A 22,739-nucleotide genomic window follows, 5' to 3' on the forward strand; every position below is an offset into this window, starting at 1 on the left:
CCTGACCACACACTCTTCGACCCAGTGTCACTGGTCTACTTACTGTTTGACAAGCAAAATACTATAACTCTTGGTTCCACTAATTTTTCTCAAGTTGTCCCCCATGCTTAAAATGATCTTCCCTCCTAACCTCCAAAGCTACTTTCCCTGGCTTCCTTTAAGTCCCAACCAAAATCCCATCTCCTTTAGGAAGTCTTCCCCAAACCCTTTTAATACAAGTACCTTCCTTCTATTAATTATGTCCTACTTTTCCTATCTATATAGCCTGCTTTATTTGTTTGCACAGTCTCTCCCATTGATTATAAGATCCCTGAGGGCAAAGACTGTCTCTTGCTTCTTTTTGTATCCCCATTCCTCAGCATAATGCCCAGTATATAGTAGGTGCTTAATAAATTTTCACTCATTAATGACTTGATGAACTAGAAGCTTTTCCAATAAGATCAGGGGTGAAGCAAAGATGTTTATTATCATCATTAATATTCAATATTATACTAGAAATAAAAAGAAATTAAAGAAATAAGCATTAATAAGCATTAGGGGCAGCTAGGTGGCACAGTAGATTAAGAGCACCAGGCCTGGAGTTAGAAAGACCAGAGTTCAAAATCAGGTTTAGACACTTACTAGATGTGTGGCTCTGGTAAAATTTCTAATTCTGTCTCAATTTCCTCATCTGTAAAATGAGCTGGAAAAGGAAATAGCAAAACTCTCAAGTATTTTTGCCAAGAAAATTCCAAAAAGAGTCACAAAGAGTTGGACAATAGACAAAACAAAATAATCTTTTTTTTGCAGATATGATGATAGAGTCAATTAAAAAACTAATCAAAACAATGAACAACTTTAGAAAAGTTACAGGATATAAAATAAACCCACAAAAATCATTAGCATGTCTATTTAATACCAACAAAACCCAGCAGGAAAAGACAGAAAGAGAAACTCCATTTAAAATAATTGCAGACAGTACAAAATACTTGGGAATCTGCCTTCCAAGAAAAACCCAATGACTATATAAACACAATTACATAACACTTTTCACACAAATAGACAGATATAAACAACTAGAAAAATACTCAAACTGGAGAAATATTCATTGTTCATGGTTAGACCAAATCTCTAATAAAAATGAAAATTCTACTTAAATTAGTTTATGTGGTCAGTGTCATGCCAAACTACCAAAGAATTATTTTATAGAATATGAAAAAATAAGAAGACGACTCATCTGGAAGAACAAAAGGTTAAGAATCTCAAATGAACTAAAAAAAAGTGAAGGTAGTCTAGCAATACCAGATTTCAAACTATATTACAAAGCAGAAATCATCAAAACAATCTGGTATTGACTAAGGAAAAGTGATAAATCAATGAAATACAATAGCTAAACAATACACAGTAGTAAATAACCACAGCAATCTGATGTCTGCCAAACTTGACAAAAATTACAGCAGAAACTAGCCATTAATGCAACATCTCACACTTCATAATATAAATTTAAAATGAGTAAATTATTGAAACATAAATGGTGATATCCTAAGTAAATTAGGGGAACATGGAAAAATGTCCTGTTCAATTTATGAATAGGGAAAGAGTTTATGACCAAACAAGAGATAGAGAATCGTGAAAGGAAAATGAACAATTTTGATTACATTAAATTAAAAAGGGTTTGCACAAACAAAACTTATGCAGTCAAAACTAGGAGGAAAACAATAAACAGGGAAAAAAATTAAACAGCAAGTTTCTCTGATAAAGGCCTCTTTTCTCAAATATAGAGAGAAATGAGTCAAATATTAAGAACACAAGTCATTGCCCAATTAATAAATGGTCAAAGGATATGAACAGGAGTTTTCAGAAGAAATCAGAACTATCATAGTTGAAAGAGAAAATGTTCTAAATCATTATTTATTGGAGAAATGCACATTAGATCATCTCTGAGGTATCACTTCACACCTATCAGATTGGCTCACATGACAGAAAAGGAAAATGATAAATGCACTAATGCACTGCTGGTGGAGTTTTTATCTGATTCAACCATTCAGAAGAACAATTTGGAACTTGAAAAACCCAGAGATCCTAACTACTGGTTCAAGAACATATCACTATTATATCTTACACCAAAATCAAGTCAAACTCCAAATAGGAAAATTATTCAGATATAAAGATGGGTATCAGAAACAAATTAGTGGAACATAGAAGAAACTGTGTGTCACATCTACAGATATGGAAAGAGTTTAATAACCATGCAATAGAGAATCACAGGAGATAAAAAAAAATGAACAATTCTTATTACATAAAATAGTGAAAACTTTTTGCACAAACAAAACCAATGCAGCTAAAATCTGAAGATTTAGGAACCTGGGGGGAAAATCATTGCAACAAGTTTCTCTGATTAATGTCTGATTTCTAAGTTATATGGGGAAGTGAATATAAGATAACTCATTCTGAGATTACTGTATTACTGAGAATAACTCATTCTCAATTGTTCATCAAAAAAAGAAGTGTGGAAAGGAAGAAGGGAGAGTGGAAGGGAAAGAGAAAATTTGTAATGCAACATTTTTTTCTAAAGTTTTAAAAATTGCTTTTACATGAAATTGGGGAAAAATAAAATATATATTTTAAAGCCATTCTTCAACTGATAAAGGTATAAAAGATATAAATAGGCAGTTTTCTCCAAGTTGTTAATAACAGCCTTATGAAAAAATTTTCTACTCACCAATAATTGGAGAAATAAAAATTAAAACAACTCTGAGGTACCACCTCAAACCCATCAGATTGGCCAAGCTGACAAAATGACAGATGCTGAAAATTCTATGGGAAAACAGGTACTTTAATGCATTGTTAGTGGAATTCATTAGATTAAACTGATCCAACCATCCTGGGAAGCAATTTGGAGCTATGCTTAAAAAGCTGTTAAAGTGTTCATACCTTTTGACCTAAAAATATTACTATCATGTTTATACTCTAAAGAAAGTGATGATTTTCTACTTACTAGAGGCCTTCAAGCAAAGGCTAAATGAACACTTGTGAAATCAGGAAGACTCCTCTCCCCGAGTTCAAATCAGGTCTCAGACACTACAACAACCCTGAACAAGTCACTTAACTCTTAGTTCCTGATCTGTAAAATCATCGTTGGAGAAGGAAATGGCATAATATATCAGCATCTTTGCCCCCAAAACCCAGATGGGTTAGAGTTAGACATGATGGAATAACAAACAAGAAGCAGCATATTATAGTGGGAGGTTCTTTTCTAGCCTTTCTCAACTCATTCTTGGTCTTAAATGTGATTTCCAGTCTCACCGGCCCTTTCCTCCTTTCCTAATCTCAACTCTAGAGTTAACCAGTTCAACTCTGCTATTGTCTGTTCTCTAACCACTTGCCCCCCAACATTTTGATTCACAACACTTTGCCTAACTCCAATCCTATATTATCCTATTTTCTCTCCTATGCTTCTACTCACATAGGGCTCTTTCTTGAGTTCCAATAATGAATCACTAACTATCTACTGTATATTTTATACCAGATGTCTCTCTCATAGGCATTTCAAATACAATATGTCTAAAACTGAGTTCTTTTCTGGCAAAGTCATCCATTTTCCAAACTTCATTATTTCTGCTGAAGATGCTGCTGTTATTCCTGCTCTCCTATTTTAAACTGTGGCTTGACCCCTCACTCTTGTTCAACCTATATATTCAATTTGTTGCCAAAGCTTGCTCCTTTCTCCACAATAACTCCCCCTTCTATGCACATAGCCACCACCTCTTAGCATTGACCTGAACAATTGTAATGGCATCCTAATTGGTCTCCCACCTCAAGTCTTCTCTTCTACAAGATGCCAAAGTGATTTTTTTGAAATACAGATGTGACAATATTACTCTCCCTCTCAAACTCTGATGGCTCCCTATTACCCTTGGGATCAACTTTTTGGCTTTTAAAAACCTTCATAACTTATCTTTCCAAAATCATTTTGCATTATTTCCATCTTAGATTTCTAAAGTCCAGCAAAATTTGCCTTGTTTTTTTTTTAATTGTTTTCAACTTGTCAAGTCTACCTTCAAACATCTATACCACCTTTTATATGAAGCCTTTCTTTATTCTAAGTGCTAATACTCTCCCTTTTGTTTATTTTTTATCTTTTGTTTATTTTTGTTTAATCTATTTACACATACATTTGTACATTTTTCTCCCAATAGAATGTATGCTCTTTAAGGGACTAGACTATTTCTCCCTTTTGTCTTTGAATCCCCAGAATATAGTACCTGGCACATAGTAGGTTCTTAATAAATGGCTGCTGATTGATCCCCTGTAGAGATCCCTTTTACATCTGAATTTAAGTACTTTTGTTTCTGAGGAATACATTAAGACCTAAATAAGTCATCTCCGCCCATCTAGGCCTTCAATATCTAAATCTATAACATGCTAAAGTTGCATTAGATGGTCTCTAAAGTCCCTTCTGGCTTTAAATCTAACATGTAGAAGGAAAGTCTCAAAAATCCTTTCTAGATCTCAATTTATGATTCCATAATAGGAAGGATGTATAATATATATGTAGATGTCCTGAATCAACAATGCCCACAGTCACTCAAATTAATACAAATGTTAATGTACTTTTCTAAAATAGCAAGGGGTTCTTTATTAAACTGGCTAAAATCATAGAAAATTTTAAATAAAAATAGCAAAAATACTCTGAAATTAAAAAATGCATAAAATGGACTTCTATTTTAGACTTTGAAACATATTACAAAATATTATCAAATTATCTGGTATTGGACCAGAAAAAGATCAATAAAACAGAAAATGGGTTTCAAATATCAAAGCATCCAAGATTTTTGTAAACTTACAGAAGATAACTAAAGAAGGGTTTCATTATTTTTTAATGGTTGAGCTGGCTAGTAATATGGGGGGGGGGGCATCAAACCATGAAATTCAAATATATGAAATTCAAATCTCAAACCATGAAAAATGTACATAAAATTCCAGCTGGATTAGAAACAAATATAGAAAAAGAAAATGAAGATAGGATATTTTATACTATAACTATCTTAGTTATATATTTTAATGAGAGGCAGATAAAACTGATATTGTCATATAAAATTAATATTACAATAAATATTATAAAACAAAGTATTTTATTTTAAAAATTAAGCAAACAAGAAATTATTGGTAAATATATGTATATATTCAATTCCATTAAAGTTTTAAATTATTTTCAGCAAAAATGTTGCAGAATCAGGGGTATCTGGGTGGCTCAGTGGATTGAGAGCCAGGTCTAGAGACCAGAGGTCCTAGGTTCAAATCTGGCCTCAAGACACTTCCCAGATGTGTGGCCCTGGACAAGTCACTTAACCCCCATTGCCTAGTCCTTACCACTCTTCTGTCTTAGACCCAATACCCATTATTGATTCCAAGACAGAAGGTAAGGGTTTAAAAAAAATGTAGCAGAATCAAAATTTAAAAAGTAAACTGCCAAATAAAGGCAATTAAAAAAATAATAAGCATTTATTAAGCATCTAATATGCTGAACACTGAGGATACACTGGCAAAAACTAATCTGTTCTCAAAGAGCTTATATTCTATTGAAAGAAACAATATGTACACAGATAAATAAGTAAAAATATATACTAAGTATATAAAAAAGCACATTTGGGAGTAGGGGACATTGTCACTGGAGGAATCAGGATACTTTCTTGGAGTCGTATCATTTGAGATAAGCTTTGACAGAAGCTAAAGATTCTGAGGTGAAGGTGAAGATGGAATATATTCCAGGCACAGGGGCAAAGTTGGAGAATGAACAGAAGGAACATCATGCATTGGGAATAGTAAAATACATAAAGGAGAACAATGTGCATTAAGCTTATAAAAATAGATTAGAATAAGAGTGTGAAGAACCCTTAGAAGCTAAACATAAGAGTTTCTATTTTAGTTTAGAAGAAAAATAAAGCCATTACAACTTCTTGAGCAAGGGAATGACAAGGTCAGTTTGGGACATATTGATTTTAGAAGCCCCTATGATGACATCCTGGTGAAGATTACAACAGGTAAGTGAAGATACAGCACTGGATATCAAAAAAATAAAAACACCTGCATAGAGATTGCAATGAAATGTATGAGAGGTGAAGAGACACTAGGAAAGGCCCACAAGAGATCCCTGGGGTACACTCACTCATAGACAATGGGACATGGATGATGATCAGGTAGGCATAAAACCATAATAGAACAGTGTCACAAAAACTCAGGGAAAAGAAAGTATGGTAATCATCTCTTCAACCATAAAAAAACCATTCTCCAATGCACAAACTATCAGACAACTGTGAGTTCAATTTAACAAATGTCTGTTAAGCAACTACAATGTACAAGACATGGGTTGTGCATTTGGGGTGCGAGAGTGGGGAGCAACTGAAACAGTACCTGTCTTCAAATACTCTACTAGGAATTATATAACTATTCACATGTATACAAAGTAATTTCAAATTGAAATGTTAATGACTAAGACAGGGAGGTAGCCAGAGGCCCAAATTTTCATGCTAGGGAAGGACTTTGAAGGAAGCTAGGGATCCAAAGAATCCAAAGTGCATTCAAATCATGAAAAACCAAATGCACAGAACAATTAGTAAGACAGTTTGACAGAAGAATATGAAATAAGACTGAAAAGGGAAATGGGAGATAGATTTTGAAGGGCTTTAAATGTCAGACTGAGACATTTGTATTTTATCCTAAAGGCAATAGATCAGCCATTGAAGATTTTTAGTTGTATTGTGATATGATCAAATCTGTTTTAAGAATGTCAATTTGGAAGCTATGTGAAGGATAGATGGGGAAAACTAGAGGCAAGGAAAAAAGAAATACAAATTGTAAATAATCACTTGAAAATTGTTCAACCTCACTAATAATAAAAGCAAACTAACAAACACACCAAAAGGGGGGGGGGGGTCTACAGTGATATAGAGTTTGTTTCAGAAATATCAAGAATCAGTTGGGTTTTATTTTTACAACCTCCATAAGTTTATTTCTCTATTGTATACACACAAGAAAAGATTATGTAAATAATACGTAAATGCTTAGATTTTTCCCTCTAATAATTACCTAAACCAGTGAGTAGCCATAAGTAATATATTTCCTCTATGTTTTTCCAAATGAAAAATGAGAAATGGAATTGGGATTTACTTCACTTTGAGGTAGCTTTAAAAATCAGAGGATCAAATACTTTAAAACCAGAAGGGAACTTTTGAAGACCATTTAATCAAACTGCTCATGTTTTACTATTGATCTGCAGAGATAGCATGACCTACTCAAGATCACAATGGTAGCGTATAAATCTAAGACTCAAAATCAGATCCTCCCTTTCTCCAAAAATTCCCCTGCTTCTCTTGTTGTAGAAATGAAAAGAACTATGTAAATGCTATTCCTAAAAAAAAACAACTTACAGTACATCTGATAAATTACCCATATTTTTCTCAACATTAAGCAGGTATCAGTGAATTTTTAAGAATATTTCAGATTTTTTTTAAAGGGAAGAGAATACAAGCTAAAGACTAGTTTCCTACATAATCAAAAAGTACAAAATTTCAACAAGATTTCACTCATATTTTCTCTAATTTTTTTTTACAGGAGAAGGCAATTTCACTCAAACATACCACAATCTATAACTTTCACATTCCAACCTAGTATTAAGAGTCAAAAAAGCCCATTGTAACTGGGGCCTTGGGGATGTTATATCATCTTCATGGCTTTCAGTTTTGCCATCTGTAAAATAAGGTGCTTGAGTAAATAATTTCTCATCTCTTCTGCTACTAATATTTCTATGGTCCTAAGATAATTTAAAGGGGGGGACAGGTTGCTGGCACTTTTTTTCTAAATACACACACACATACAAACACATAAAAGTATTTCCATATACAGAGTAAAACACAAAAAGGGAAACCAAAAGAATCTCGCATTGTAATTATGAGGAAATACTGCTCAGGTATGCCAGGAATATAGAAATAATATAAAATGAGTCTTCATTTTTATTTTTTTTTAAATTTATTGTAAATTTCATATATTACTTTTTAAATTATCCTGCTTATTTGTGCTTCCTTATTACTTCCTTCTTTTCTCTTCTGTGTTTTTTTAAAACGTTTCAATTATCTTTTTGGGGGGAGTATCCCTATGGATAATTTCCTCTCCCCTAAATCTCTCCTTTAAAAACAGAGGGGAAAAGCCCTTATATAAGGTTTTAAGATATCATATTCACTTAAAAATTGATCTAAAGTTGAAACGAGGTTTACATTCCTACTAAAAAAAGAATATCTACATTACTGCCTAAAGCACCATGAGTCAATTAATTTATAGAAATACAATAAATTTTTTGAAATAATTTATTGTGACCATGAAAAATATACTGTCAATGATAAGGAAATTTGTTCCCCTAATGTAGATTTCCTTCTGGTTTCATATTTGAAGAGATTACTTTAATACACTCCTACTCTAAAAGAAACAAACAAGAACTTTTAAAAAATGAAAAATCTATAAGATATAACAGGAAAAGAGAAGTCAAGGAACAGGTAGCCAAATTAAAAAATGCTTTTAAAAATTAAAATATCCCCTCCACATAAGTATGTTTTATTATTTACAATACATACCACACATTTCTAGAATGGTAATGTATGAAAGAACTATACGTGATTATTTCCTATAAATTACTAGTATTACTTCATTGGGTATTATAGATCTGAATATTTACATCTGAAATTCCAAATAATTTTCTGTAGGATCCTATAAAGGGTATCAAATTTCTAATTTTTTCTTAGGGGTTAGGAATCTCAGAATTTAAAAACCGCAGTGATAAATTTATCATTCCAATTTTTCTAATAACTTGGCATTAAAAATGTTACTAGTAATACAGCAAAGTATAGTGGGAGGAGAACTAGATTCAGAATCAAGAGGACATCATTTCAAATTAACTGCTAGTCCTCTTAATATGGGAGTGATCTTGGGCAACTCACTGAATTTCCCCTTAGTTTCGTTCGGACGAGATTATCTGTAAGGTCCTTTCTAGCCCAAATCTTGCATCCTCTGCCAATATATGATACTTATCAGGAATAGAAATGTTTCAGTGTTTTTTTCATTAGACTAAATCTACTCATATCTTCAAGCACTATTATAGACTTTTAAAAAACCCACATCTCATATGTCTGCATAAGTTCTACAGTTCTTATCTTTGTTTAAATCGGCTTCATTATTTTGTCACAGTCCCATGTCGTTTACTAATATAATGTAAGAAAGCCATTAATTATTAGCCCTCCTTTAAACTTATTCACTTGCCTCTAATGTATTATAAATTATAACATACAGCATAATGAGACTAAAAATGTGGAAGTAAAAAACAAATTTAACTGGCACAAATAATTTTCATCCCTCCCTCCCCAAAAAAATTCTTCCAGTTCCATACTTCCTCTGTATGACCCAATATCATTTACTTATTTCTGTTTTCATACTGTCAGTGCCTCCTGGGCTCTCACAGACTCTGTTCCAGTAAAAGCACAAGCTCTACAAAGCACAGGAGGAGTTGGTAAGATGCTCATCACCTTAGACGCTTGTCACAAGCTGATGAATTTTTTTCCTCAGCTACAGCAAAGCAACTTAGTTGAGGAAAAAGAGGTAATATCTATACTTACAAAATAACAAAGCTCTAAAAAGAGCAGAATTATATTCCTACACTCTACCAGGACCATAAAGAAAAAAGGGCAAATCAAAGTTTATTTGATTCTACTGCTAGATATTAGGCTCAAAAATGTTTATATTCATTTCACAAGCTATACTTTCCCCAAAATTCTATATATTAGCAACTTTCATTTTTGCCTGCACTGTCAACAATATTTTTAAAAGTAGAAATGTAGTTAGGATTTCATAGAAAATCTAGTGATACTGAGAGATATCAAATATATCATATTGGCATAAAATTGAGCATATATCAACATCAGGATCAAATGTTTATTTTAAAAAGAATCAGTATTGTAACAAATTTGCAATTTTTCAGTTAAGGATCTTCAAGTGTTATTAGTTAACATATGAAATTAAGAATGCCATTTTATCTATCTAAGGCAGAGTTAAATGTTTGTTTGTTTGTTTCTGTAAGAGAATCAAGGCTAGAAAGAGATCAGAAAAATGCAGAATTCCCTTACCATCAAGACAACAATGTCTCTTATCATAGACTTAAGTAATCGGTTCCATTCAGTGTCCCATTCCTGTAACATTTAAAACCAACTTCTACATGCAGACAAGCAAATTAGATTTCTAGAGTCAAGCTAATAATCAGGAAGTTCCACTAAAAAAAAACTGTCATCAGATAACATGGCTTTAATAGCCCCCCCCTTTTCTGGATATGAATATTTTCCTTCTTAAAGACTGTGGAAGGCCTAAATATTACCAAATTTTCTTTATCAGTTTTATCAAAATAGTTTACTAATTAAAGAAGAAAGAATTGAAGATAACATAGTATGATGTCAAAACCTCTTTCTAATCAAAGAAGGTATACAGAGAATGAGCTTGCCAGCAATTCAAAAAAAATCAAAGAAACCTGCAAAATATAAACTCCTAATTCCACTTTCTACTATTCCTATTTAAGCCAAATGCTTCAATAAATTTCTGAATAAAAAAAATTAAGGAATGAGAATCATCTTTCAAAAGATTAATCATTTGCTCACTAAACTTTTTAATCTCTCTAAAAATCGCTGTCATAATACGATAAATATCAAAGAGAACTAAGAATATGAATTCAATTGTTCTAAATTCCACTCCATTCTGTCAATGACTGAGATGTCAATTTTAATGCCTTAGTTTCCCTTTAAAAAAGTCATCCACCTACCCCAGAAATGTACAATAAGTCATCAAATAATCCTATGCAAATAAACAAAAAAGCAAGGTATAAAAATAACTAACAACATTTTATGATGCTAGCTAATCAACTAATTTCACTTCTGCAAACCTAGCTAAAATTAAAAAAATTTTCATTTCTTTAACTTTATTAATGTCCTGTCCCCACTCCCCTCCCCCCAATAGAAAACAGTGTTACTAGAAAGAAATATGCATGCACAGACTGAAATTTATTCCCTTGGCTTTCAGGATTGCCAAGAGTAAAAAACTAAAATAAGGAACCTGAAAGAAAATTTCAAACTGATGGTATGTATTCCTTTAAATACAACTACATAATAAAATATAGACCCTAAAGAGCTAAATCTACTAACCTCTACAGTCAATGCGAGACATGGTTTATCCAGCCTTGACAAAAATCCTCTGGACCACCAATGGCATTTGTTCATCCACACGTACATATGCAATTGTATAAAGAATCTATTCTTCAGAGTACGAAAAAAAGAAATACAATTTTAAGATGCAAACTTATAGAGCTGCCACTTTTTAAAAAATAAGCACTTTTTATTTTTAAGCCAACATCTTTGAATGTGATGTCTTGGGTTTCAAATCAAAGGTAAGGAAAAACTGTTAGTTAATAACAGGAAAAAAAAAAACCAAATGTCTCCATATAAACTTTTTTTTAAATTAGAAATACAGGTAACAAAATGCTGAACATAAAAAGAAAAATCCAACACTAAAGCACATTCTATTTTTACTTCAAAATATACTCCCACAGTAGCATGACAGAAGAAGGAATACAGGATTTGGAGTCAATGCAGATTTGAACCCCACTTCTGCCACTTCAGTATCTTGACAGGTCATGTTACCTCTTTTGAGTCTCAGTTTCTTTTTGTTAAAACCCTTACCACCTGTCTTAGAAAGTATCAATTCTAAGACAGAAGAGCAGCAAGGGTCAGGCAAACAGTTAAGTGACTTGCCCAGGGTCACATAGCTTAGGAAGTATCTGAGGCCAAATTTGAAAGCAGGTCCTCTAGATTCCAGGCATGGTGCTCTTTTCACTGGATTATGTGGCTGCCCCCTCAATTTCTTTTCTATAAAATGGGGGAATACATAAGATGGTCTCTGAGATCCCTTCTAGATCTGAATCTATGCTATTATGAAATAGAGAAAGCTCATTCTGCTATAGTTTGTTTTGTTTTTTGACAAAGTTATACGTGAACTGCCTTTTTTTAAGAATATTTTTTAAGATCTAAAATCATATTACTTTCAAGTACATGTGAATTAATTAACAAAGTGGTAATAAGTAAAGGTTCAGCTTTGATGAACAGGATTTGATAATTTGGGGGCTTGGGCCCAGACCAGTACAGGGAACTCTCTGTATTGAAACACCCACAGCTAATTTAAACTGAGACCAGTCTGTAATTTTTAGGGTTGGAAAGTTGTCCAGGCCATTGAGAAAGTTAAACTACTTGCCCAAAGTCACACAGCTAATGTGTGTCAGAGTAAGGACTTGAATCCAGGTCTTCCAGACTCCAAGCCCAGCCTTCTATCCACGGAGACAGGCTGCCACATAAAGAATAGTTAAGATTTATAATTAGCAGAGTACAAATTTGTACACAAAAACAAACATAACCTAAGTTTGAGAGCAAAAGTATTTAATTACTCCTAAGCAGGTTAAACATTCTCCCATTAATTTATTCAGTAAACACTTTTCCATTGTCTACAAGGGATATGGGGGCTAAATTAATGGTGTTTTATTGTATTATTTTAAATGAATATATCAGATTCATTCAAGAAGTCAAAATATTTTTAAATCTTGTTTTAACACATAGATTCAAATTGCACTTTACTCTTGCCTTCATGACCTTGGTCTGCCTAATTGAATTTCTTTGGGTCTCAGTTTCCTCATATGTAAAGTGAAAGGAGTATGATATATGATCTCTAAGTAATCTTTCAGCTCTTAAAAAAATTTAATCCTATGTAAATTTCTTGACAAAATCATGTCAAAAAATGTTAAATTCTTCTTAAAGCTCAAAGGAGCAAAAATGTCAGTAAAGAAGCAAATGTAAACATCTTCAAAATAGTTTATATCTCAAAATTTTAAAAGTATTGTCAACTCTATTATAGAAACCAAGAGTACTGGCCCATGAATATAGCTATCAAAATAAAATTTTATCTCATTTGATTGAAAAAGGATTAGAGCTCCCTCATATGAAGCAGAATCCTTGTATTTTATTCAAAACTCTTGGGATAGTTTGTTGCACAAATGTAAGATACCATTCATATAACTTTTTAAAATGCAAAATAGAGATGAAAATTATTTTTTAACTTTTGTAATGTTAAAACATTTCTAAGATAGTATCATCCTTTTCTCAAAACCTGTCAAAGATGAAATGTTTATAGCTTATATATAATATAATCCCAAATTATTATATTGGGATTAATTAATTAATTTGGGATTATTAAACATAATCCAAATGAGGTTACCATCAAAGTGATACAGGTATGAGGAAGATACAAAAGAGGCCAAAAGCCTATTGAGAAAATGCAAAGTTCACAGTCATAAATTTTGCTGTCTGAGATAACAAAGAAAAAAGAATTTTAAGTCCTCACTATCTAGAAATTAAAGTTAACTAAAATTAGATTCCAAAAAGACTCCAACTTTCTGGTGGGAGATTTGAGAAATACAAAATGGCAAAGTACTCATCATAAATTTATTTAAAAGAAATGTATCGCCTTATTTTTTCTGGGAACCAAAACCCTCTAAATAGAAGTTCAGTAATCAAATTGTAACTCAATTTTAGAAACACAAAATAAATGCTCTCAAATTTGTTAAATCCTTAGCTCTCCAAAGCTGAACCTCCCCATTATTTTATTGGACAGAAATGTTAATACTTTTTACTGATACTGTAATTTGTATTTTAAACTCACATTTTCAAAATATCAAAATAATTCTCAAAATTCTAGAGTGAGGGTCAGTAACTATTCCCTCTAAGTTGAATGTCATTAACAAAACAGACATTAAACAGGTCTAAAATAAAAGATATAACCAGCCATATGCTCAAACTACTGGAATGCAATAATACTGATTGAAATTCTAGCATGTGGCATGTCAACTTAGTCAAATTAACCTCAAAGAAAATGATCTTTTCAATACTCACAACCCTCCCACCAGTATTAGCATTTTGTTAAGCATCTCACATTTTATTATAATATCAACATGAAGGAAAGAATGAAAGATCAGAATGGAATGTGATAGTCTCAGGGCTCAGGAAGAGAACAACCCAACCAACCAGTTCATAAAACCTGGAAAGCAAACTGTCTTCATTTTTATCCTTCCTGTTCAGATAAAACCTGAAAGGTGAAAAGGTTGATTTTAACATGCAAATTAATGATGAGATTTTCCAAAAAGATTAGAGAGGGCCTTTATTCCTGTCCTTTAGCACAACCATCTCTTAGCATTATATTAAAAGAACATTGTTCAGAATCCCATAGTTCTGTTATATGTAAATTAGAAAGTCTAGCCATGGCAACCACTCATCATCCACCTATAAATTTGCAAAAAGAAAATCTATTTTCAAAAAATGTTTTAATAGCACAATTGATTATCCAATCAGTTAATTTTCAAGGGCTGTATATTTTAGGTCTAACACCAAATTGGAAATTACTTGCCAGAATATCATAGGATATTTCTTCTTGAGCTATCACTATATTACTGCAGATCAAACTGCTCTAAGGATGACTTACAATTAAAAGGTGCAGAATGTGAAAGCATTCAAAAACTGACCGCTAGGAATACAGACACTCAGAATTTCCCCCCTCTTCTTCTCAGAAATATCTGCCCCCTACTAACATGACTAATACAGCAATTTTACCATTTGTTGGCACAACATATAATTGTTCTACATACTCTTCTCTATTCAGAGAAGATTACAAATTTAATTCACTGTATAGATCTAATTAAACCTGAAAGCTTAGCATTTATTCTCCTACACACACAGACAGACAGACAGACACACACACACACACACACAAATTGTAAATCCTAAAAATAATTAAAATCCCCACTTCCCACATGACACCAGAATATGGTCAAAGAAGTTTCCATTATCTCCAACTTATCGGGTGATTTGACCTTCAGCTATTTGGGTGGGCCCTAATGTTTTTCAGATCCCTGCAAGGAATCTTCAAATACCCTATTTGTGTGTGTGTGTGTGTGTGTGTGTGTGTGTGTTTATGAATCTTAGGTTATTTTTTAAAAGGCACTAAAAATAATCATTTTAAAGGGTTTTATCACAAGAATTCTGCCAGTTTTCTTTTAACTGAAAGGGTCTACCACCAGGGAAAAGTTTGAGAGCACGGCTCAGTGGAAAGTCAAGGACAAGAATCATGTTTGAAGTGTAACTGGGCTACCATCCACACCAATGGAGAGTATCCACCTCTAATGAGATCATGGATCCATTAAGTAAGTTGTTTTGATGCAAGAAGGGCTTCCTGAGCCCTTACAGATCAGAGCTAACCTTCTTTGTGTTATGGACTCCTTTAGGCAGTCTGGTAAGTCCAATGAACCCCTACTCTGAATTATTTTTTAATGCATAAAATAAAATATGTAAGATCACAAAGGAAAATATTTATACTGAAATACAGCTAGCAAAAGACTTTTTTTTAAATTCCCCAAAACTAGGGTAAGAACTGTTCTTAATAGTTCTAAGACATGTGATATTTTTATAAAATCTAATTAAGGTAGATCATAGAATTAGTTCATTACGCTGCTCTTTGACCAATAGTATCATTATCAATAGCACCAATATCAAACAGAAACCAAAAAGTTCAAAGTAGGCAACTTTGCTTCTTTTTAGCAACAACAATAATAGCAAATATTTAAATATTTCTCTAAGGTTTACAAAGCACTTTTCATATATTATCTCCTTTGATTCTCACAATAACCCAGTGAGAAGTTATTATTAGCCTCATTTTAGAGATGAGGAAACAAAGTCTGGGGCCTTTAGTGATTTGCCCATGATCACATAGCTAGAAAATATTTGGCCAAGATTTGATCTTGGATAAACTGACTTTTCAATGGTTCCTGAAATGTCTGATGTGATGTTAAGTTTAAAAATTGTTGGTCATAATTAGATTTCCTGTGTCCTCACATTTGTACTCTTACTATAACAACCATGGAAAACTGTGAGCCTAATGGTCTTAGAAGACTATTATTTGATGCATAGTTAAAACATATTCCTTTGAAATCTGTGAGAAAGAAAGAGTAGTTTTTAACATAGAACACTAGTGAGAAATCACATGAATCACAGAATACATTTGTGTCAATTAATCATATTCTCTAGTTCATCTGTGTGGGTATTGTTTTTCCAGAGAGCCTGAACTCCTTAAAGACAAGGATCTTAACATATTGCTTTTATACCACACAGTAGCCACTACTATAATAGGCACTTTATAAATAACAATTGAATTTAATTAAAATAATTCCCCCCTGGGAACCTAGCAAAAGATATAATGATAATATAAGCTTTCAGAATAATAATTGACATTTGTATCTATTGGGAAAAAAACAGATATTCGAATTTGTGTAATATTGAAAGAATAGCTTTTGTCAGTCCTTTTTTCTATTACATCAGTCTCCAAATTGTGTAAGAAAGAATTCTGCCATTTATATATAAAAGTTTACAGAATAAATGTTGGGGGTGTGGGAGGGGACAAGAGTCCTGGACTAGAGAGACCTAGGCTCAACTTCTACCAGTACATACTTGACCTCTCAGCCTCAGGGTCTTTCTCTATTAGACTGGATGATAATTTCACTACCTACTGGGCAGTTTTTTCTATGAAGAAATAGATTTTAAAGATTTTTAAACTCCATATAAATGTTATACCATGTATCTTCATTCTAGATAAAAATGTAATTTACATTCTTAAATTCTGTTGGTTTTTTAAATTATGAACAGAAAATATAAATCCTAAATAAATTTGAGATATTTAAGTCCAGAAATTTTCTTTCAGGTTAAAAATGAAAGCACTAAATTACTTTAGCACTGACTATTAGGGGTTATTTTTGTCATAACCCTTGACCAGTTCTTCAAGTTTCAGAAAGCAAGACAGATGGTTGAGGTTAGGAGACTTGTGTAAGGCCATATTGCAAGTTATTAATAAACCAAGTATGTGAATTTATCTTTTCCTTTTTCTCCAAACATAGTTCTAATTCATGAATTCACTTCCCAAGTAGTATTCCCAATAACTGTACTGTGCATGCACAAACTTACTGTTTAATTTGCATTTAAATACTTTCATCAATACAGCCTCTAAAGAAAAAATCCCTGACGTTGGGCACTTCAACATATAGCTAAATAATACTAATTTGCTTTATGATCCTAATAGCAAACATAAAGGGTTTTTTGTTTGTTTTTTAAAATCCCTACTTTCTGCTTAGAAACAATTCTAAGCTCACAGAGCTAAGAAGTGTCTGAAGCCATATTTGAATCCAGATCCTCCAAATTCAGGTCTGGCACTCTATCTACGGAGCTATCTAGCTTGCCCCCAAACATAAATGTTCAATATTTCTTCCAAAATGTATGCCTATAGTAGTTAAATGACTTGGACAAGGCCACCCAGAAAAGCTTAATCTAATTTAGTGGTTAATAAGGTGTCGTATCTACAACTATGTGGTCATCTTATGCAGGTCTTCCAATTCATAGGATCCTCTTATCTTGATGTGGTATAGAAACCTGGAATTAGAAGACCTAGATTCATTTCACTCATAAGCTAACTTAGCTATATGACCTTGGGCAGGTAATAACTTTTCTGAGCTTGAGATTTCTCATCCATAAAATGGGGCAATATTTTCATGACACCTCCCCTCACAATACTGTTTAAAAGCATGTATCTCAAAACACTTTGTAAAGGTTCAGGGACTACATAATTCTAAACTATTATTATTTATTCGCCAAAATCACAATCAACTTAAGTTTCAAAATAGACAAATTTAAAATGTAATTAAAAGTGTTCTTAAAATCTATTATATTGCTACTTTAATTTGGAAAAAAAAAAGATTTGCAAAGGATTACAACAGTCGTCCAAATCAATCTTTAAACGGCACAGGTATGCTTTCAACACTGGGATAGGGAGCCCAGGAGGAGGTAGGGAAACAAGGCCCCCTCAATCTGGAAAATCCACATAAAATTTTTGGCCCTCTCTTTATAACAGAGAAAAAGTCCGAATTTTTTCTTTTTCTTTTATGGGGTATTTAAAGAACCTTATTGTAAAATCTGGGTTAAGTATTTGGTCATAAGCCATCCGTAAGTCAATGTTAAGATATTTCTACATTTCTAGCTTTTGTGTGATGTCTGGTGTCTATCTAATTCTTTATGTGAACTTTAACTTTTACTAAATTTGACTTTAAAAAATAAATTATGCATATTCATGGAATTAAGAAATAAAATATATTATTAAGTAATATTATACACATATTTTATGCACTTCAGAGTTTCTAAACTTTTTCTATGTCTGCTAGCCTTCAGAGTGTGGCCTATGGCTTCCACAAAACTCCCCCAAAAATTCCAATTTAACTTCTTATGCCAAAAGTCTCGATGTGAGATACCTGTATTTAGCATGACTACAGTATAACTGAAAAGTAGGCTCTATTTAATATTTCCAATAAATTCATCTTTATGCTAGGTCAAAGTCATTCTACCACACAACTGTAGTCCTACAGTAGTTTATATATATATAAAACACACACATATGATCTAATACATCTTCTATAATGACAGCTCTTCAAACCACATCAGACTGAGATTTATTTAATAAATATTTATATTATCCTATTCTGCTCCTATAGACAGGTCTTCTCTTATGCAGGGTTTACATCTCCAAGTTCCTTCAACCTTTCCTGACAGACATGCTTTCAAATCCCCTTATTATCCTAGTCACTTCCTTCAGATCCTCTTCCAAAATTTTAATGTCCCTTTCAAAACATGCTTATCTTGGAAATAAAACAGCAACCTTTATGAAGTTTTCTACTTTCTGCATGATCCATTCCATTTAAAATATTTAAATTTCCAAACACCATTTCTTTACACTGTAGAAACAAACAACAACAAACAGTGAAAGAAACTAGAAGTGATTTTAAAGGTTCCTACCTATAAAATAATTTTTAAGGGAAGGTCGGTCCTACAGTTGAAAGAAGTGAAGTCAGGAGACTGATTCAAATTCCACCTGTGAAAATGTATTCCCTCTGTGACCTTGGCTAAGTCACTAGCCTTCAGTTTGCTTTTTTGTAAAAAGATTGAACCACATGGCCTCTAAAGTCCCTTCTAAGTCTAGATATATAACCCATCTTTATGGAGATGCCAATCTTGGATCTTGCTAGAGGACAATTCTTACACAGCAACATGAAGGAAACACGAAAGCTTTTCCCATCCAAAAGAACTACATTTCCCATGATGCATTAATACATAAGTGCTTTCCAGTAGGCCAGGTCTCCAATTTATGTGATGTCACAGCTCCTTCAATATGGCCCTGATCTGTGGAATGGTTAAAATTTTGCACATAGTGGCTTCCCCTTGGTACCGAGAATACATGAAGCTCTTTCCCTTTCATAACATTCAACTTTAACAATTCCTTTGCCCAAGGAGACACAGGCCTTTCCCCCAAAGGAGGCATTAAAAGAACGCAGTGGCTTCTCCACCCACCTTTGAATTGATTAGTTAATAGGGGTTGGGGGCGGCAGGAGGGGGGTGTGACAGCGCTTCGTCTTTCTGAGTCTGACACGCCAACATCAAGAAAAAAATTAATGGGGGGGGGGGCGCGTACTGAGTCAGAAAGCTATTTCACATTTAAGTGAGATCTACATTTCAAGGTCCCCAGGGAGATGGACAGTCCGGCTGCCTCCACCCCTGGAGGGGGGGGGGGTATGGATCTGAGGGGTGGGTACCTGACCCATGGTTCACTTCTAACACACATACACCCATCACCACACATGCACATACCCAACATAAAGGCACTCATCACGCACACACACCCATCACATACGCACACATTTAACACACGCACACGTTAACACACACATCACACGCGCACACACGCACATCTCTCCGTTCCACACCACCTGTTCCAAAATCTAGCAGTGCAGGGCGGGCACTGGTGGGGGGTTGAGGGTGGGGGTGGATGGGCTGGACAGGACGACACCCCCCCTCCTAAATCTCTCCTCGCAAGAGAGAGGGGCAAAGATTGAGGCCCCGCCCGGAGATGGGGTTTCAGTTTCACAACATGACGCTGCAAACCAGAGGCCTAAAAAGAATCAGGGCGGCGGCGCCAGTGGCAGCTTTGGATTCTTCTCTCCAGCTCGGGCCCCCCTGAATCCCCTCCCCCGCCACCCTCAAAACCAAAAAACGTCCCCGTCCCCGCCCTCCCACCCCCCACCCCTCGCCCCGGGCCTGCCCAAGGACACCGCCGCACGGAGGGCCCAGAGCAGGACACCCCGTAGAGCCTGGCTCCATGCTCCGAGCAGCCGCGGCGGTGACAGCAGCCGCCGCCCCGGGAGCGGTAGAGGAGGGGGAGCCGTTGGTCCGTCCGCCCGGGTCACTTACTGAGCTCGTCCTGAGAGGCGGAGGCGGCCGCAGCCATGTTGCACCCGGGGAAGGGAGGGAGCGAGCGGAGCTGAGGGAGGGGGCGGGGCGGAGGGGGGTGAGGAGGGGGCGGGGCGGGGAATGAAGAGGGGGTGGCCGGGGTGGGGAGGGGGCGCCGCAGGCCGAGGCCTGGCTGAGGCCGAGGCCGCCCCGCTCTTGCTCTAGCTCAGGATCCTCCTCCGGTCGGCCCGGCCGCGACCTCTCCCCGGCTTCCCTTCGAGCCTTTCTCTCGGCCGGCGGCGAAGCGCTGAGAGCGAGAGGCCGCTCCTTCTCCAACCGTTTGTGCGCGGTTCCTGCGGCCCCGCTGCAGCCTCTAGGCCCTCTCCCGGTAGCCCGCGGTCTCTGTCTGTCTCTCTCAGTCCCTGTCTCTCTCCCTCTCTCCCTCCCTCTCTATCTCTCAATTTCTAGGTCTCTCCTCCGTCTCTGTCTCGCGCCCTCTCCAGCTCTCCCCCGACTTTTCCCAAGGCCGGCCAGGGCGGGCGGTGAGGCGGCGCTGCCGGAGCCGCCTCCTCCTCCTCCCCCCGGGCCCGCGCCCCCCACACCGCGGCTGCGTCTCCCCGCTTCGCCCGCTCGACTCCCTTTAGTTTTATATTTAGAAAAAGCTGAGCCATCCTCCTCGCTCCCTCCCCCCGCTCCCTCACACGCGCGCGCGCTCCCTCCCCGCTCCTCCCGCTCCTCCCTCCCTCCTTCCTTCCTCGCTCCCCATTCTCTCCCCAGTCTCGGTCGCTCTGCGCCCCCCCTCCCACAGTTGGGAAATTAATTAATCCTGGAGCTCCCGGCACAGAAGGGAACTCGGAAACTGGCGAGAAGCTCCCGGGGGCTCCCTGACCCTCCCCGGCGGCGCGTGGGGCTCTCTTCCCCACCTCCCGGCGGCCGCTGGCTATTTAATTGGGGTTGTGAAACCGCATCCGGGCACCCCCCCCCTTCTCCTGGCCCCTCCAGGCGATCCAAGTCCGGATGGGCTTGGTGGGCGACTGACCTGCGTCCACGGTGACCTCCATGGCCGGAGATGGTGCACTTCACTTGGTGGAGGAGGAGGAAATATGGGTAACCCGCAAATGAAAAAAGGAGAGAGAAAAAAAATTTGAGTTTCTCCCCCTATCTGTGGAAGGAGCTTGTAGCAGCCTCAAGAATTTTTCCCCTTCTCCACGCGGCGCCGCCGGCTTACCCGATTTTGCAAGAGGTGTGTTGTAACCATTGAATTTCTTCAAACGCCAGTTGGAAGCTTCATCCTTAGAGCCTTGTGGCGTTGGTTCAGGACCTCGGCAGGATTGTTTAAAGGGAAAGAAACTCCTAGTCATAAAATCCCGGCTGAGCGTGGGGGGCGGTGGCGGTGCAAAACCCAGCCTGGCTCCTCCCTGCTAACTTTCAGGCTCCAACCTGACTCGCGCTGTGCTGCCTACAAGGAGCAAGAAGCACCTGCGCCATGATGCTTCTGCCCCCCAAAATGCAGAATCCAGAGGTTGATAGCTTCTGGTTATTGAGTTAAGAAGAAGAAGATGTGTGCAGGAAAAGAGAAAAGGCCTGGATTTGTGATTACACTGATAGAACTGCACTCCCAAGGGAGCAAACGCCTTCCCCGAAATTTATAGTATCAACGAGTTGTCCAGAGCATTGAGGGGTCATGTGTAGATTGATGAGGGTTACACAGCCAGCAGGTATCAGAGGGGAGACTTGAACCTGGGTTTTCCTAAGCAGGTTCCAAAGCCACATCTCTCCATTATGCCGTGCACTTTCCCAAAAACGAAAACTAGCAGCGGAATCGTTTTTCATACTCTTATTTATTTTAACCCTTCAAACTAGAACACAAATGGAAACAAGCAGTGTATTAAATCCCCCGAGGGCACTGCAGCCAAACGGCCCTACCTGAGCAAGTCACTTCATCCTTGACCTCAATTTCCTCACCTGATGAACCAGGGCGTGGACAAGATGACCTGGAAGATCCCTGTTAGCTCTAAATCTATGATTCTGTGGCCGCTCTCCCTTCGTGTTCTTTATGATGTGTACTGGTCCACTCCACACCACCACCTACCCCTACAAATGACCCTCCACCCCCTTTTCCCTTTCTTCACAGCCTTCCCAGAGCCACTTTCCCTGTTTCTCCCAACTCCCCACCCCCTGCCTTCTTCAGAGAGTTTGGAAATCAAAGCGACCTTAGAGTCAGCCCATTCTCATCGTTTACCTGATGAAGAAACTTTGGGATGAAAAGGTGATGAACCGTCTAGGATCATATAAGTAGTAAGTAGTAGAACTTTGTGTGCA

General features: G+C 36.4%; 1 protein-coding gene across 11 annotated transcripts in view; it reads right to left on the reverse strand.

Moving 5' to 3' along the window:
• ECPAS (Ecm29 proteasome adaptor and scaffold) overlaps positions 1–22,422 on the reverse strand; it is a 145,200-nt gene extending 122,778 nt beyond the window's left edge. Inside the window, exons 1-3 of one of the 11 annotated variants that reach the window (XM_056806595.1) lie at positions 21,457–21,477; positions 12,313–12,402; positions 11,211–11,321 (exon numbers count right to left, since the gene is read on the reverse strand). In XM_056806595.1, coding sequence (XP_056662573.1) covers positions 11,211–11,232 — 22 coding nt within the window. In that variant the 5' untranslated portion in view covers positions 11,233–11,321; positions 12,313–12,402; positions 21,457–21,477. Of the gene's footprint in view, positions 1–11,210; positions 11,322–12,312; positions 13,150–20,438; positions 21,056–21,456 lie in introns of those variants that run through there. The other 10 variants (XM_007498171.3, XM_007498169.3, XM_056806593.1 and 7 more) reach the window with 10 other exon arrangements.
• Between the last annotated feature and the right edge of the window lie 317 nt (positions 22,423–22,739).

Source organism: Monodelphis domestica, chromosome 7 (genome assembly GCF_027887165.1).
Source record: "Monodelphis domestica isolate mMonDom1 chromosome 7, mMonDom1.pri, whole genome shotgun sequence".
Classification (NCBI taxonomy): Eukaryota; Metazoa; Chordata; class Mammalia; order Didelphimorphia; family Didelphidae; genus Monodelphis; species Monodelphis domestica.